This window comes from Pan troglodytes, chromosome 19 (genome assembly GCF_028858775.2).
Source record: "Pan troglodytes isolate AG18354 chromosome 19, NHGRI_mPanTro3-v2.0_pri, whole genome shotgun sequence".
Lineage (NCBI taxonomy): Eukaryota > Metazoa > Chordata > Mammalia > Primates > Hominidae > Pan > Pan troglodytes.
In genome coordinates this window covers 93,942,109-93,958,565 of record NC_072417.2, presented here as the reverse complement: position 1 = coordinate 93,958,565, position 16,457 = coordinate 93,942,109, and the positions used below count along the sequence as shown (strand labels likewise).

Below are 16,457 nucleotides of genomic sequence, written 5' to 3'. Positions count from 1 at the left end.
CACCTCTCAGCTCCTGCACATCCCCGTTCCTCCAGCTGAACCTTCCACCCCCTCCCTTCCATTCTGTTTCAGCTACTGGCTTAGCGCTCCCACCTCCAGAAGGCCTTTCTCCGTCCGGCCCATCCAGCCACCACCACCTCACACCCTGCCTCCTGCACTGTCATCCATCTGCCCTGATAGCCTGGAAAACGCCTTCAATGCAGGAATTACTCCCCACGGTATCTGCAGCACTTAGCCCAGTGCCCAGCACAGAGAAGGGGCTCGATGATAGCAGCTGAATGACTAAATTCTATACATCAGTCATTTGTGAATTCATTGTCCATCCTCCGCCCTGCTCCCCCAACCACTCCACCTGAGCACACAGATCTTCGTCCAGCCACCATGGACTCCACAGCCCATCCAGCTAGGAGCTCAGCCAAGTCTCTGGTGCAGAACAGACACCATCTCAGTGTCCAGCTGCAGAATTCCTGAAATCGCTACCTTGTTACTCAAGGGCAGATCATGACTGCACTGTGCTTTTTACTCAGCTGTGGGTAAGGATGTTGTTTTTCTCTTATAAGATGTAAATTCCTACAGGGCCATGACCACGTCTTCCGTCCCCTTCACCCCATGCACCCTACGTGCAGTGCCATCTATGTAAAACAACAGTGATTTCCCACAAAACACTGACGAATGCTGACATTTCTAGACAGCATGAGCCAATTGTTCAGATAGCTGGGGTCTGTGCATTTCACCATATGTAACATTTACCTCAGAAAACAAGGAAGTCAACCTCTTGCAGCATTTGCTTTCCCAAGTGGCCAGGGTTAGCCATTCCGAGGCTCCCTTCTGTGCATTCCAGCTTTGAGCCCATGATTAAATGAGGACAATGGAGCTGGTTTCCCATGGCTGGGTAGGGAGTGGTAGCAGGCAAAGGGGGAAGGGCAGAACATATCATGGTGAGGAGCTGGACTGGAGCTCTTTCTACACATCCATGGTTCCAGCATACACAGAGAAACAGAGGTAAACAAGACAGAGCGCCATCCTCTCTCTCCTGCTCAGAGGGCCAACCAACAGGAGACGCATGCCACACCAAGGGCAAAGCACACAGCCCAGCTCTAAATGCACACGTTCGTGGCTTCTCAATGCCATTCGCCACTAACAGGAACCAGGCTCCTTGGAGAAAAGGCTAATTCCAGGACTGGGGCAGGGAGGGCACAGAGTGAGCTTGGGCCCTCTAGTTGTGCTGGAAAGTCAGGACGTGCTCCCAAACAGGTATGGCAAAAGGGCAGCATCAGTCAGGAGGCGGCCACTCAGCAAGAAACGGCTTGAAGGTAATGGATCAAATGAGCATGACAGTACTGGGACAAAGCACCGTCGTGTGCTCCTGATGGGATTCACTGACAAAGGCGCATCATTACCCAAAATGCCCCATCTCAGTGTGAATATGAGGAAAGACTAGGCAGCTCAAATTCAGGACATTCTACTACATGCAAGGCCAAAACATTCAGAGACAGAAAGCAGAAGAGCGGTTACCAAGGGCTGGGGAAGGGGAATGGGGAGTTGGTGTTTAATGGAGACAGTTTCAGTCTGGGAAGATGGAAAGCTGCTGGAGATGGCTGCTGGTGGCGGATGCTGGTGGTGGCTGCACAAGCATGTGGATGGGCTTGCTGCCACTGAACTGTGTGCTGAAAGATGGTCGAGATGGTAAATTCACAGTTAAAAAAATCAAGGTCAAGAAAGTCTAAAACAGACTGAGAGACTCCTTTAGATTAAGGTAGGCTACACAGACACGACCACCAAATGCAACGTGTGATCCTGGGTGACGGGTGGGGCATAATGAGGACATTGCTGGGCAGGCAGCAACACCTGACCTTCTGAACTACAGAGGGCCGGGAGCACATATCCATGATACAGGTCCTGACTCTCACAACTGCACTGTGCTTACGTAAGAAAATGGCCTCCTCTGAGGAGACAGACTCGGTGTTTAGGAGTAGAAGGGGGACAGCATCTCCAGCTCAGTCTGAATATGTAAATGGAGGGTGACAGTAAACAAGGCGAGATGTAAACAATCTGCGAACCTGGGCAAAGGCTATAGGGAAGCTCATGATACTATTCTTACAGGTTTTCCGTCAGTTTGAAATTACATCAACATTTTAAAATACAAAAAGTACTAGTCAAGAACGTAAACGCACCTGAAAAATATACCGACAGCTGGGTAAAATTCAAACTTGTTCTCGCCACTGTCTCCTCCTCAGCTGTTTCCTGTTTGGCCTCTGAAGGCATGACAATTCTCTGCAGTCACACCCACCAATATGTGACAAGTTTAAGGGTTTCAGGGGTTTTTTTGAGACAGGGTCTAGCTCTGTCACCCAGTCTGGAGGGCAGTGACACCATCATAGCTCACTGCAGCCTTGACCTCCCTGACTCAAACCATCCCCTTGACTCAGCCATCCGAGTAGCTGGGACCACAGGCACATGCCACCATGCCCGGCTAATTTTTTGTATTTTTTGTAGAGACAGAGTTTCACCACATTGCCCAGTCTGGTCTCAAACTCCTGAGCTCAAATGATCCACCTGCCTCAGCCTCCCAAAGTGCTGGGATGACAGGCATCAGCCACTGTGCCCAGCCTAGAACATAGTTAAAGCATTGATTTGCAATGCCAAATATTTACTGGAATGGCATTTTCCATATATTTATGTATTTATTTATTATTATTTTTTGAGACGGAGTCTCGCTCTGTCGCCCAGGCTGGAGTGCAGTGGCACGATCTTGGCTCACTGCAACCTCTGCCTCCTGGGTTCAAGTGATTCTCCTGCCTCAGCCTCCCGAGTAGCTGGGATTACAGGCATCTGCCACCATGCCCGGCTGATTTTTGGATTTTTAGTAGAAACAGGGTTTCACCATGTTGGCCAGGCTGGTCTCAAACTCCTGACCTCAAGTGATCTGCCCTCCTCAGCCTCCCAAAGTGCTGAGATTACAGGCGTGAGCCACTGTGCCTGGCCATTTTCCATATATTTAGACTTAGAGAAAGGTATCAGACTTCAGCTCTCCTGAAACAAGTATTGTAGATGACCAAAATACCTTTTTATTTTTGTATTTATTGATTGATTTATTGAGTTATTGATTTATTTTGAGACAAAGTCTCGTTCTGTCACCCAGGCTGGAATGCAGTGGCATGATCTTGGCTCACTGCAACCTCCACCTCCCGGGTTCAAGTGATTCTCATACCTCAGCCTCCCAAGTAGCTGGGATAACAGGCATCCACGACCACGCCTAATTTTTAAATTTTTGGTAGAGATGGGTGTTTCACCATGTTGACCAGGCTGGTCTTGAACTCCTTTCCTCAAGTGATCCTCCCACCTTAGCCTTCAAAATTCCTTTTTAAAGTCATTTGAATAAGAGGAGGATAGAGTCAGAAACTGGAGGACACCTCCTATGTGTAATCCACATGCTATCTTGTTAAAACTCTAGCTCTAGAACTCCACAGGGTGATAATGAGGAGGGCATGTTCTTATCCATCTCAAGAGTCTTCCACAGCAATTCAGAAAGGAACAATGAGACAGAGTTTCACTGTGTCACCCAGGCTGAAGTGCAGTGGCAAGATCTTGGCTCACTGCAACCTCCACCTCCTGAGTTCAAGCGATTCTCCTGCCTCAGCCTCCCAAGTAGCTGAGATTGCAGGCACCCGCCACCACGTCCGGCTCATTTTTTGTTATTTTTAGTAGAGACGGGGTTTCGCCATGTTGGGCAGGCTGGTCTCGAACTCCTGACCTCAGGTGACCCACCCGCCTCGGCCTCCCAAAGTGCTGGGATTACAGGCGTGAGCCACCGTGCCCGGCCAGCATGTTTTAAGTTTTGTTTTTTTTTTAATCTAGGTAGATGGTCTCTTTGTGACTCCTGAAACTCACATGAGACTCACTAATGAAAAGTATATCCACTTCAAGAGCAAATAAAAAGAGCGGAACTGTACCAGCCAGCCAGTCCACACTACACCCACAAACTCCACCCACTGGAACCCATCCACTTCACATTCTATTTCTACCTTCTTCAAATCAGTAGGATCCATGCTCTATCCTCCATTCCTACTGCAGCCGCCTCTTTTGTGGCTCCCAAGGTTTCTTTTCTTGCTGTTTTTATTGAAGCAGGGTCTCACTCTATTACTCAGGCTGGAGTGCACCAGCACAATCATAGCTTACTACTGCAGCCTCAACCTCCCAGGCTCAAGCTACCCTCCCACCTCAGCCTCCTGAGTTGCTGGGACCACAGGTGCGCACCACCATGTCCGGCTTATTTTTTACTTTTTGTAGAGACAGGGCCTCACTTTGTTGCTTAGGTTGATCTCAAATTCCTGGGCTCAGCATGTAGTTGGTGATGGGGAGCTGCCCAGGAGCCCAGCTAGGGAATTGTTGTGTATAAATTTGTGTTTAGAAAGGTCTTATTGTCTGTGGATGGAGTAGAGGGATTGGAGAGGTGAGACAGAATTCTGGAGAAATAGGAGGCCCTGACGGTGGCTGTGTGGCCACATGTAAGGCCACTGCCCTTACAATCACACAAGCGCTGATGTGAGTGTCTCATGTGAGTCTCGGGAACCACAAAGTATCTACCTAGATTTAAGAAAAAAAAAACAAAAAACTTTTTAGATCCTCCCAGCTCAGCTTCCCGAAGTGCTGGAATTACAAAAGTGAGCCACCACGCCCAGCCCCCAGGGCTTCTCACCTGGATTAGCACAACTCCTCTCCACTTGGTGCCCCCACCTCCAGTCTCGCCCCTCTCCAATCGCCCCACTCCATCCATAGCCAATAAGGTATTTCAAAACACAAATTTATGCACAACAACTCCCCAGCTGGAATCCTGGGACAGCTCCCCATCACAAACTACATGAAGTCATTGGCTGCTGGGAGTTTAATGCTGGTCAGTGCGAATGATTTCTTTCATAAATGCAGTTCAATGCAAATGATTTACTTATTTAATATTAAATCAAGATGCTCCCCGTAATAATGTCATTCTCACCTGTAATTACTATGATTGATACCTATACTTGCGTATTATAATTTGGTGCTACCGTGTCTGTCAGTCTGTCTAGGCAGCAGCGCCCTGGAGAGACAGGACACTTCCCGTGAGCTGTCCACCTTGGCTGAACCTCTGGCCACCTCCTCCTTGCCAGACAGAGTGGACATTCCTTCAGACAGACTGGGTGTTCCTCCACTCCCAGCACAAGAGCTACTGGGTGGGCGGTGGTGCATCTCCCTCCGGACACACACTAGAAATCTGGAGCAATAGAAGGCCCTGATGGAGGGCTACGTGGCCACATGTAAGGCCACTGCCCTCACAATCACACAGGCTCTTCACAAACATCCTCCCAGCTCCAAGTCCAGAGACCTCAACAGTTCTTTAGGCAGAGCGAATGGAAAGAGGGCAACAGATTAGGGCCTTTATGTTTCTTATCTAATGTCACTTCAAGGCCCTGCCTGACATTTCTGACCAGCCACCTGATATCCTCAAGCCCTTCTTCCTAAGGATGAGGCCCACTTTCTTCTAACTACACTAATAACTCTCAAACATCTGGCAGCAGGGCCCCTTTACAGTCTTAAAGGTTCCTGAAGACCCTCAAAGAGCTTTTTTATGAGTTTCATTTATCAACATTTTCCGTATTGAAGGGTAAAACAGAAAAACATAATTGATATATTTATGAATTCACTTAAAAATCAAACTTATTATATATTCAAATAAATAACATTTCTACAAATAACTATATTTTCAAAAATTGTCAGTTATCTTGTCACTTGTCTCAGGTGGCTTTTTTCAGATTTTTGCAAATCTCCTTAATATCCAGCTTCATAGAAGACAACTGGATTCTCATTTGTTTTTTTGTTGTTGTTGTTGTTGTTGTTGTTTGTTTTTTTGGGGGGTTTTTTGGTTTTTTTTTTTTTTGAGACGGAGTCTCACTCTGTCGCCCAGGCTGAAGTACAGTGGCACAATCTCGGCTCACTGCAAGCTCTGCCTCCCGGGTTCACACCATTCTCCTGCCTCAGCCTCCCAAGTAGCTGGGACTACAGGCGCCCGTCACCTCGCCCGGCTAATTTTTGGTATTTTTTAGTAGAGACGGGGTTTCATCGTGTTAGCCAGGATGGTCTCGATCTCCTGACCTCATGATCCGCCCGCCTCAGTCTCCCAAAGTGCTGGGATCACAGGTGTGAGCCACCGCACCCCACCTTGGATTCTCATTTTTGGTGCCACATTCAATCGGTTGAAATACACTGTTTTGGTTGAAGTATGTGAGAAAAATCTGGCCTCACAAAGATACATAATGGCAGGAGTATCAGAATATCCAAATAATTGAGAATATTATTATTTGATATTACAACAAAATTGAGTAAGTGGTAGTTTCTTAAAGATCTGTTGCAATCTATTTGAATAAAATATTTAAACTCTCACTATAGGAAACATAGTGAGACCCCATCCCTACAAAAAATCCAAAAAAAAAAAATCTAGGCATGGTGACTCACACCTGTAGTCCCAGCGACTCAGGAGGCTGAGGCAGGAGGATCACTTGAGCCCAGGTCAAGGATGCAGTGAACTGTGAAACAAACAAATAACAACAACAAAAATACACACACGCACACAACAGAACATCAAGCGGGGTGTGGTGGCTGACCCCTGCAATCCCAGCACTTTAGGAGGCCAAGGCAGGTGGATCACCTGAAGTCAGGAGTTCGAGACCAGCCTGGCCAATATGGCAAAACCCCATCTCTACTAAAAATATAAAAATTAGCCAGGCGTGGTAGCAGGCACATGTAATCCCAACTACTCAGGAGGCTGAGGCAGGAGAATTGCTTGAACCTGGGAGGCGGAGGTTGCAGTGAGCCGAGATCGCGCCATTGCACTCCAACCTAGGCAACAGAGCAAGATTCCGTCTTAACAAAAAAGAAAAAAAAACACCTATCCTCTGGTGAACTTTTTGTACCCTATTACATTAAAATCCACTGGTCTAACATTGAACGGATCTTTTACCTATGGATGATTTTGTAATATCATGGATTGGTCATCTGGAAATATTTGTTCACTGAATTATGCAGCTATTCCAAATGTGGGCACATTTCATTCTACAACATTAATTCCATTCATTAATATCACTATGGATCTCACCAGAAACATCTTTAAGTCTTGGGAAGCTGCCAGTCTCACAGCGGCAGATACAAGTTTTCCAAAACCAATTTTCACTTGAAGGTTCAAATTTCATGACTGGCAGCAAATACTGTCAGTTGTATTCCTTGAAGTGACAGCTCACTAAGTTCATTTTCAAAAACACGTCTGCCGCGGACACAGGCCTGAACATCCAGAGGCGGCCTGTCGGTAATTCCTTTGGGACGTGCTGCGTCCATGAAGGCAGCAGATGCTCCTCCTCCAGGCAGCCACTGGGCTTTGCCTGCAGGAGAAGGAGCAGCACACACAGTCTGAAAAAGATGTGTGCTTAATAGTCAAGATTTAGTAAAAGTCATCATTTTCACTGCTTTATTAGCAAGGACATTCTCTCCATGTGCATGGCAAAGAAATCAGGAACTAGTAGTACAGCTTGGCACCGCTGTCTTGATTCATCACTTTTGCACTGTCAGTGCAGGTATCAACAGAGTGGAAAAGGCCAATGGTGTTCCATTATTATGAAAACAGTTTTGACCTTGTGGATCCCTGCAAGGGTCTAGGGGAAGCCCCAGTGCACAGGGCACATGCTGTGAGCAGACTGAGCATCCTTCTCTGTCTGCTGAATGTTGGTCTGCTGGTCTGCTATTTCAACCCCGTGACCTCTTAACATAAATGTTTCAGTTGAGACATTATGATACAGTTTTGTTTTGTTTTGTTTTGTTTTGAACTAAACTTTGTTTCTCCCTCTGCACAGGTTCCACTTCCTCTCACTGCTAGCCATGTTACTTATGTAACTTTAGGTAAGCCATTCAATTAAAACCTCAGTTACCTCATCAGTAACATGGAGAGAATGATCCCTAGGTAATTTATGGTGCTGTTGAGCCTTAAAGATAACGTATGTGGAAGCCTTTTGTAACTATCCATTTTGTATCAGTATAGTTTTGTTGAATCCCTACTATGTGCCAAGTGCTGTCCTATGGACTAGCATAGACTAGACTAGGTCCTTGCTTTATGATGAAAAGCTCGCATCTCCAGGAGGAAGTAGGGAGAAAAATATCAGAGAAATAAATAGCCATCAGGAGGGTTTATGAGTGACAGGGTGGCTGCTTCAGATGGGGTGATGGTGGGCCTCTCTGAGGAAGGGACCTAGATGCTAAGTATGAACGACGAGAAGGGGCCAGGTGTGCAAAGATCAGAGAGAAAAGCATTCCAGGAGTTTCTATCCAAGAAGCAGAAAAGGCAGGCAGAGGCCAAATCATGAAGGCTTTGTGAACCAGCAAGGAGTCTGAGTTCTACTTTAAGCACAGAGGAAGCCAATGGAGACCACCAGTAAGGAAGTAACAGAATCTGATTCACACTTTTGTGGGGAAAAGCAAGAGAGATCAGATTGTTACTGTGTCTGTATAGAAAGAAGTAGACATAGGAGACTCCATTTTATTCTGTACTAAGACAAATTCTTCTGCCTTGAGATTCTGTTAACCCCGTGCTCTCTGAAACATGTGCTGTGTCAAACTCAGGGTTAAATGGATTAAGGGCGGTGCAAGATGTGCTTTGTTAAACAGATGCTTGAAGGCAGCATGCTCCTTAAGAGTCATCATCACTCCCTAATCTCAAGTACCCAGGGACACAAACACTGCGGAAGGCCGCAGGGACCTCTGCCTAGGAAAGCCAGGTATTGTTCAAGGTTTCTCCCCATGTGATAGTCTGAAATATGGCCTCGTGGGAAGGGAAAGACCTGACCGTCCCCCAGCCCGACACCCGTAAAGGGTCTGTGCTGAGGAGGATTAGAAGAGGAAGGCATGCCTCTTGCAGTTGAGACAAGAGGAAGGCATCTGTCTCCTGCCCGTCCCTGGGCAATGGAATGTCTCGGTATAAAACCCGATTGTACATTCCATCTACTGAGATAGGGAAAAACCGCCTCAGGGCTGGAGGTGGGACATGCGGGCAGCAATACTGCTTTGTAAAGCATTGAGATGTTTATGTGTATGCATATCTAAAAGCACAGCACTTGATTCTTTACCCTGTCTATGATGCAAAGACCTTTGTTCACGTGTTTGTCTGCTGACCCTCTCCCCACTATTGTCTTGTGACCCTGACACATCCCCATCTCGGAGAAAGACCCACGAATGATCAATAAATACTAAGGGAACTCTGAGGCTGGCGGGATCCTCCATATGCTGAACGCTGGTTCCCTGGGTCCCCTTATTTCTCTCTCTATACTTTGTCTCTGTTTCTTTTTCTTTTGCAAGTCTCTCATCCCACCTAATGAGAAACACCCACAGGTGTGGAGGGGCAACCCACCCCTTCACACTTTCAAAAAATCCCTCTGGCCAGGTGTGATGGCTCACGCCTGTAATCCAGCACTCTGGGAGGCTGAGGTGGGAGGATCACTTGAGCTCAGGAGTTCAAGACCAGCCTGGCCAACATGGTGAAACCGCATCTCTACTAAAAATACAAAAAATCATCCGGGCATGGTGTCATGCACTGGTAGTCCCAGCTACTCGGGAGACTGAAGCACGAGAATCTCTTGAACTCGGGAGGTGGAGGTTGCAGTGAGCCGAGATCACGCCATTGCACTCCAGCCTGAGCAACAGGGAGAGACTCCATTTCAAAATAAATAAAAGATCCCTCTGACTGCTATGTGAAAAACTGGTTGTAGGGCAAGAATGGACATAGGGAGACCAGTCAGGACACAAATGCAGTGTCCAGACAAGAGACGGTGGCTGCCTGGACTGGGGCTGCATCAGTGGAGACAAAATGAAGCAGGCCAATGTAAGACATGCTTTGGAAGTAACGCTGATGGGTTCTAATGAATTGGATGGGGCGATAAAGAGAGGGAGAGGAAAGAATTAAGGATAAACTCTAAACTTACAGCTTGAACAACTGAGTGGATGGTGGTTGTGGCAAGTGGTGATGGAGAAAACTAAGAAAAAGCAGGCAGTAGGCATCTGAGACAGACATTTCAGGCCAGATCAGAACTAAAGATTGGGGGTTTAAGCATCACTGGCATGTAGACATTATTTAAAATCATGGGCCCCGATGAGATCTGCTAGGGAGGGGCACACCCAGAACAGAGAATGGGGTCCAAGATCAATTCCTGGGGTGCCCCTGCATTTAGGTGTCAGGTAGCAAAGGAGTCTGAGAAGGAACAACTAGTGACCTAAGAGGAAAATCCGAGTTTCGTGAAGACACAGAAGCAAGTGAGGAAATAGCTTTATGAAGAGGCCATGGTCCACATTGTGGAATGCTGCTGAGAGGTGAAATAAGAACAGAGAAGGACAGAGAAGAGAACTTTAGATTTAGCAACAAACTGGGGCCATATGGAGACCAGTCTCAGGGGAGTGGAACAGGGCGCAGTTGGAATGTGGAGAGGACGCAAGGTGAGGAAAGCAGAGGGGGTAGTGTAGATTATGAAGGATTGCTATTACCCTTGCTGAAAAGACCGCATAAACCTTTGGCAGTCCATGTATTAGTTGAACAGATCTACTCTGCTTCCTCCATGACCTATGCAAAGTATGGCTACAGAGCAATGCAACTGAGTCTAGAGAATGGTTTACAAAATAGCCTTCTTCATCTAACCATTTCATCCCCTACACATGTAGACATAGCATGCCTGTCGGTGGTCCTACACATGCATGGAAATAGTGTCTGACAATGACACCACACATGTGTACACAGAATGTGTCTGCCAGGGGTGCTACATGCATGTAGACAGTGTGTCTGTCAGTCTACATGCGTGTAGACATAGCATGTCTGTCAACACTTTCAGAGCAATAGTTCTCAAGCACCCATGATTCCATCCCACATATTCCAGGCAAAAGAGTCATCTGAGACCAGTTATCCCCACTGTCCACTTTCCAGTAGGAAAATGAACTCTGTGATAACTATAAAGTATCACAGTTAGACCAGGCACGGTGGCTCACACCTGTAATCCCAGCACTTTGGGAGGCCGAGGCGGGTGGATCACCTGAGGTCAGGAGTTTGAGACCAGCCTGGCCAACATGGTGAAACCCCGTCTCTAATAAAAATATGAAAAAAATTAGCCAGGCATGGTGGTGGGCACCTGTAATCCCAGCTACTCGGGAGGCTGTGGCAGGAGAATCGCTTGAACCCAAGAGGCGGAGGTTGCAGTGAGCCAAAAACACAAATAGGGCAGATATATACATATCTGTTTTAGCCAAAGGTCTGTGAATGATTCATTTTGAACTACAATTCATATATGTCTAGTTATTTGAAAATTGCAAGCTAAAAACACTATGGATACATGTATGCCTCATTCACTATACATAGTAGAATTAACCAAACAACAAACTAACTTGATAATAATTTTAAACCAACAGTAACTTAGAAATTAAAATGTGGTAAAAGTGGCATTTGAAAACCAAGACTGATTCAAAACAAAGATGGTAGGAATCCCAACTGAGAGCGGGCAAGGGCTGTAGCTCTGGAAGGATGCCAAGTGTTGGGTGGCAAAAAAACTTCTTGGGAGTCATCAGTCAGTCAACTTTGGTAAAGATGTCAATTTGAGGAATCTGTAGCAAGGCTACTAAATAGGAGCCAGTAAGTAACCATGAATATATGTACAAAAGAAAAGCGTATGGAATTGCAAATTAACCACAAGAAGCAGCAAAATCTCAGCTTGCATTTAGGACAGTCAGTGGCCACCAGGAAGTAGTTGATGTAGCTCCTAGCACAGAACAACCACGCCCACACATTTCACTTTACAAACATGCTGCTCCACCAGACTGGAGGCTACCTCCAGCACAGTGGGACTGTGCGGCCTGGAGGCCTGGGTAACAGAGATTCTTACGTAGGTAACCCACTGGTCAAAAAACACCCCAGGGCCAGGTGCTGTGGCTCACACCTGTAATCCCAGCACTTTGGGAGGCTGAGGCAGGTGAACGACCTGAGGTCAGGAGTTCAGGACCAGCCTGGCCAACACGGTGAAACCCCACCTCCACTAAAAATACAAAAAAACTAGCCGGGCGCCTGTAATCCCAGCTACTTGGGAGGCTGAGGCAGGAGAATAGCTTGATCCTGGGAGGCGGAGGTTGCAGTGAGTCAAGACCACACCACTGCACTCCAGCCTGGGCAACAAGAACGAAACTCCATCTCAAAAAAAAAAAACAAAAAACAAAAAACCACCCCAGGCTGAGCGTGTTGGCTGATGCCTGTAATCCTAGCATTTTTGGAGGCCAAGGCAGGAGGATTGCTTGAGCCCAGGAGTTCAAGACCAGCCTGGGCAACACAGTGAGACTCCCCAACCCCAGATATACTGGCGCACACTTATAGTCTCAGCTACTGGGGAGGCTGAGGTGAGAGGATCACTCAGGCCCAGGAGGTCGAGGCTGCAATGAGCCATGTGATCTCACCACTGTACTCCAGCCTGGATGACAGAGCAAGACCCTGTCTCAAAAAAAAAAAAAAAAAACGAAACAGAAAAACACTCCACAAATGGGGTTGTTCAGCCTGCAGTGTTGGACTGCAATGTGTTTGGTAATAAATCTGAATTAGTATGAATATTTACAATAAAAGAAAAAAAAAGTTTGCTGACTTCTCAAAGACAAAGAGAGAGGCCTGGCCATGGCCCAGTTGCCCCTTCAGTTATGGCATCAGGGAGCCCCTGTTCCCACCCTCCAGAAACTGTCACACACACTGTGTCAAATGTCAGCTGCCATTTGTCTTTATCTTTGAACCTATGCCATTATTCTTCTTAAATGTGGCCTGTTTCATTCTCTTATGCTACCATCCCCGCTCAGTATCATTTGAGTTTGCAACTTCTGTACTATAGCATGTGTGATACGGTCCTTGAGGGAAGAGATGACAAGATTCCAAAGGACCTGACCTTTGGAAGAGGGAAGAGATGACAAGATTCCAAACTCCCACAAACTCAACTGAAGATGTTAGCTGCTGATTTTCTCCACCGAAAAACAGATACAGCAAACTTTCTCCCCAGCTCCTTTCTAAGCAGCAATCTCAGTAGTTACTAAGAGTCACAGAACTTTTGTTTCTCTTAACAACCTGTGAAAAGCTTATTAGGGAATGTTGATCATTCACAAATTAATGTTTTAATTAAAAGGTCAAACGTATACCCATTAATCAGTTTCAAACAGTTGGAACATAGGTTTAGGACAGCAGATGGAACCACATTTCAAAAGAACAACAAAAAAACTGCCCTCCACACAGAATTTTTTAAAAAGTCTTTTCATATATGTATAGCAACCACAAAAGCTTTTAACTATATAGTTAGTACTAAAGATGTCCATAAGATAGAATTTATACAACCTCCCCCAATGACTAACTTATTTAACTCCTTAAAATGCTTTTGGATGAAACAAATTTTCCTAACCTTTTAGAAGTAAGCCAAGTCAGTAACTAACTGGTTACTACTGACTGACTGACTAGAGTTACCAGAAGTTTTATTTATTTATTTATTTATTTTTGAGACACAGTCTCACTCTGTCCCCTAGGCTGGAGTGCAATGGTGCGATTTCGGCTCACTGCAACCTCTGCCTCCCAGGTTCAAGCGATTCTCCAGCCTCAGCTTCTCGAGTAGCTGGGATTACGGGCACCTGCCACCAAGCCCAGCTAATTTTTGTATTTTTAGTACAGACAGGGTTTCACCATGTTGGCCGGGCTGGTCTCAAACTCCTGACCTCAGGTGATCCGCCTGCCTTTGGGAGGCCTCCCTTGGCCTCCCAAAGTGCTGAGATTACAGGCGTGAGCCACCGCGCCCAGCCCAGAAGTGTAATCTTATATATGTTCAACATCATATACTAAAAAATAATAATATTCCATAAACATATACATAAGCCTAGAGAAAATCAAACATTGTAACACCAACTTCCTCTTTTATATCACTGAAATGTGCAAATAAAAGCAGCCTGGAGGGAGAAAATAACTTACAAAAAGACAAATTATAAGTGTGCATAGAGGAGAAGCAGTACTACCCTTTTGCTTTTGAGACCAGGAAATAGATGGTGTTTTATGAAGGACAAATTCAACAAAATTCGGCTGTTTTCTTTCCTACCAGCTGCTTGTGAGTCACTCTCCACACTCCAAACACCATGCGGACACCCTAAAACCTGCACCCAAGTCTCGACGCCTCATACCCTAACTCACGATTAAAGAAATCCTGTTTCCAAGTTACAGCAACAGGACACTACATAAAAGGAGGAAAATCTAGCTTCAAGAGAAATTGTTTAGAAGACTAGAATGAAGTTCAGTGTAACTTTATAATAACTTTGCACTAATTTGTTACTAGTTGAACATTTTCCAGTAATCTCATTTCCTAGCATAGTATATCAGACTTCTGCACTTCACCCAGCTTGGATATTTTAAAAAGTAGACTAATCATGTGGGTATAAGCATTATATCGCATGTTGTCCTTCCTCTAATTGTTAACAGAACTAAGTAGTATGCCAAAGAGCATGTAAATACTCGCAATGCTGTATTTTCAAATTTGCTTAACTTTTATTATCTGAATTAGAACTTAGTTGGAATTGAATTAACACTACCCAGTGAATAATGACTAACCAAAACAGCATTTTCCATTTTCAACCAAAAACTGCAGTCTGAAATGGCTTTTGCTTTCTAGTTGACTTACAACGTGTGGCTAGGGGGAAATGTCGGCGCTTTCCCAAGGACACTTTTCGGGCTGTAAACTTGGAAACTACCAAGTTCAAGGGGTGCCTTCAGAATCCACTTACCCGATCCTTCATCCTCCAGCTCTGAGCTAAGGATTTGGAGCCTTCAATTTTCTCACAGTGCCTCTTTTTCATAAAAGCCAAAGGTAGGTTCCAGTCTGTAAGATCAGCCTCATCTTCCTCCCCCAGGCCCAGAAGAGGCGATTGCAGCATTTCGGACTCCATCAGTGGGGGAGGGGGTGGGGGAGTCCTTGGCAGCAAGCGCTCGAGAACCTCCAGCCTTAAAAACTAGCGTGTACCAGAATTGGTGAAATAAGAAACAAAAACGGGAAATCGAAAACCAAATGGATAAAGAGTGCGGAGACCCTTACTCAGGCAAAAGTCTGAGATCCTTATCTCTAACTCTGAGCGGGAAGTGGGGAGGTGGGGGCCGCTAGGAAATGGGGCAGCCCAAGAAGCTCCGCAGACACACACCACCCCAGGTCCCAAGCCACTGGCTGCTCCTGAGGCTGTACGTTTCCAGAGGGGCTGCGAGGGGAGCTACCAAAAGCGTAAGAGACTTCAGGCCTCACGATGACCCTGCTCTCGGCCTCCACCGCCTCAGCAGTTCCGAAGACAGGCCGCTCTTGGTGCCGGTTCGCCCACTGGGCCGACTGGGCTGAGGTCTCCGGCCAAGAGATCGGGTTCAAAGGGCCCTGGGTCTCCTCCAGCCACTCTCAGCCCTGCGGGTCCCGCACTCGTCTGAGCTGCTGCAACCAGAGCCAGGACCGGCCCATCGTGCTCGCCTGCACCCGGTTCCTCAACCTCAGGTCCGCGCGGCCTGGCTGGTCCTGGCCTTCAGCTCCGAGGCTCTCTCCTGCCTGAGAACGAGTCCTGAGAAACGGGCGACACGGAACCACGGAGGAAACGGACAACGTGGGCTTATTGGGTCAGGGGAGCTTTGCCCTCTGGTTTGGAGCTACAGTGAAACTCATCTCATCAGCCCATCAAGGAGGACGCCATATTGCCAGGACCCAGAATGCACCGCGGCCTACGGCGTGGCGGACAGACCAAACCTCCTCAGAGCGTTCTCTCCCTGCCACCCAGCATGCAGCGAAGGAGACGGAGTCCCCGACCCCGTTACCTCAGTTACCATAATTCCGTTTTCCCCAGTTAATCGCCATTTGTTCAGTAGAGGCGTGTTATTAAAGTCAATCCTACAAATGAAACTGTCGGTTTAATTTATTTTTTCAAAAACATTGTTATTATAAATGTAGTTACATGCTCCTGAAATTAAAGGAATCAACCGCCTTGTTTCTTCCAGATTTTGAAAAAGCGGCAAAAGCTTCACTGATATATTAGAAAATATTTAAAAACACTGATAATATTAGAAAATATAGTACTTTTTTGGAGTATAGTATCCTCCACAGTGTCAATCAGATTTTCTCTTTAATTTTTTCATAGAGAACCAAGTGAAAGGCCGGGCGCCGTGGCTCACGCCTGTAATCCCAGCACTTTGGGAGGCCGAGGCAGGCAGATCACGAGGTCAAGAGATCGAGACCAGCCTGGCCAACATGGTGAAACCCCGTCTCTACTAAAAATACACAAATTAGCTGGGCGTGGTGGTGCGCGCCTGTAATCCCAGCTACTCAGGAGGCTGAGGCAGGAGAATTGCTTGAACCCGGGAGGCGGAGGTTGCAGTGGGCCCA

The 16,457-nt window shown here is 46.5% G+C and overlaps 1 protein-coding gene across 6 annotated transcripts in view; it reads right to left on the bottom strand.

Moving 5' to 3' along the window:
- RPTOR (regulatory associated protein of MTOR complex 1) overlaps positions 1–15,806 on the bottom strand; it is a 416,632-nt gene extending 400,826 nt beyond the window's left edge. For 3 of the 6 annotated variants that reach the window (XM_063799998.1, XM_063799999.1, XM_063800000.1), the window contains exon 1: positions 14,833–15,796. In XM_063799998.1, coding sequence (XP_063656068.1) covers positions 14,833–14,994 — 162 coding nt within the window. In that variant the 5' untranslated portion in view covers positions 14,995–15,796. Of the gene's footprint in view, positions 1–14,832 lie in introns of all 6 variants that reach the window. The other 3 variants (XM_024350719.2, XM_024350720.3, XM_063800001.1) reach the window with 2 other exon arrangements.
- Between the last annotated feature and the right edge of the window lie 651 nt (positions 15,807–16,457).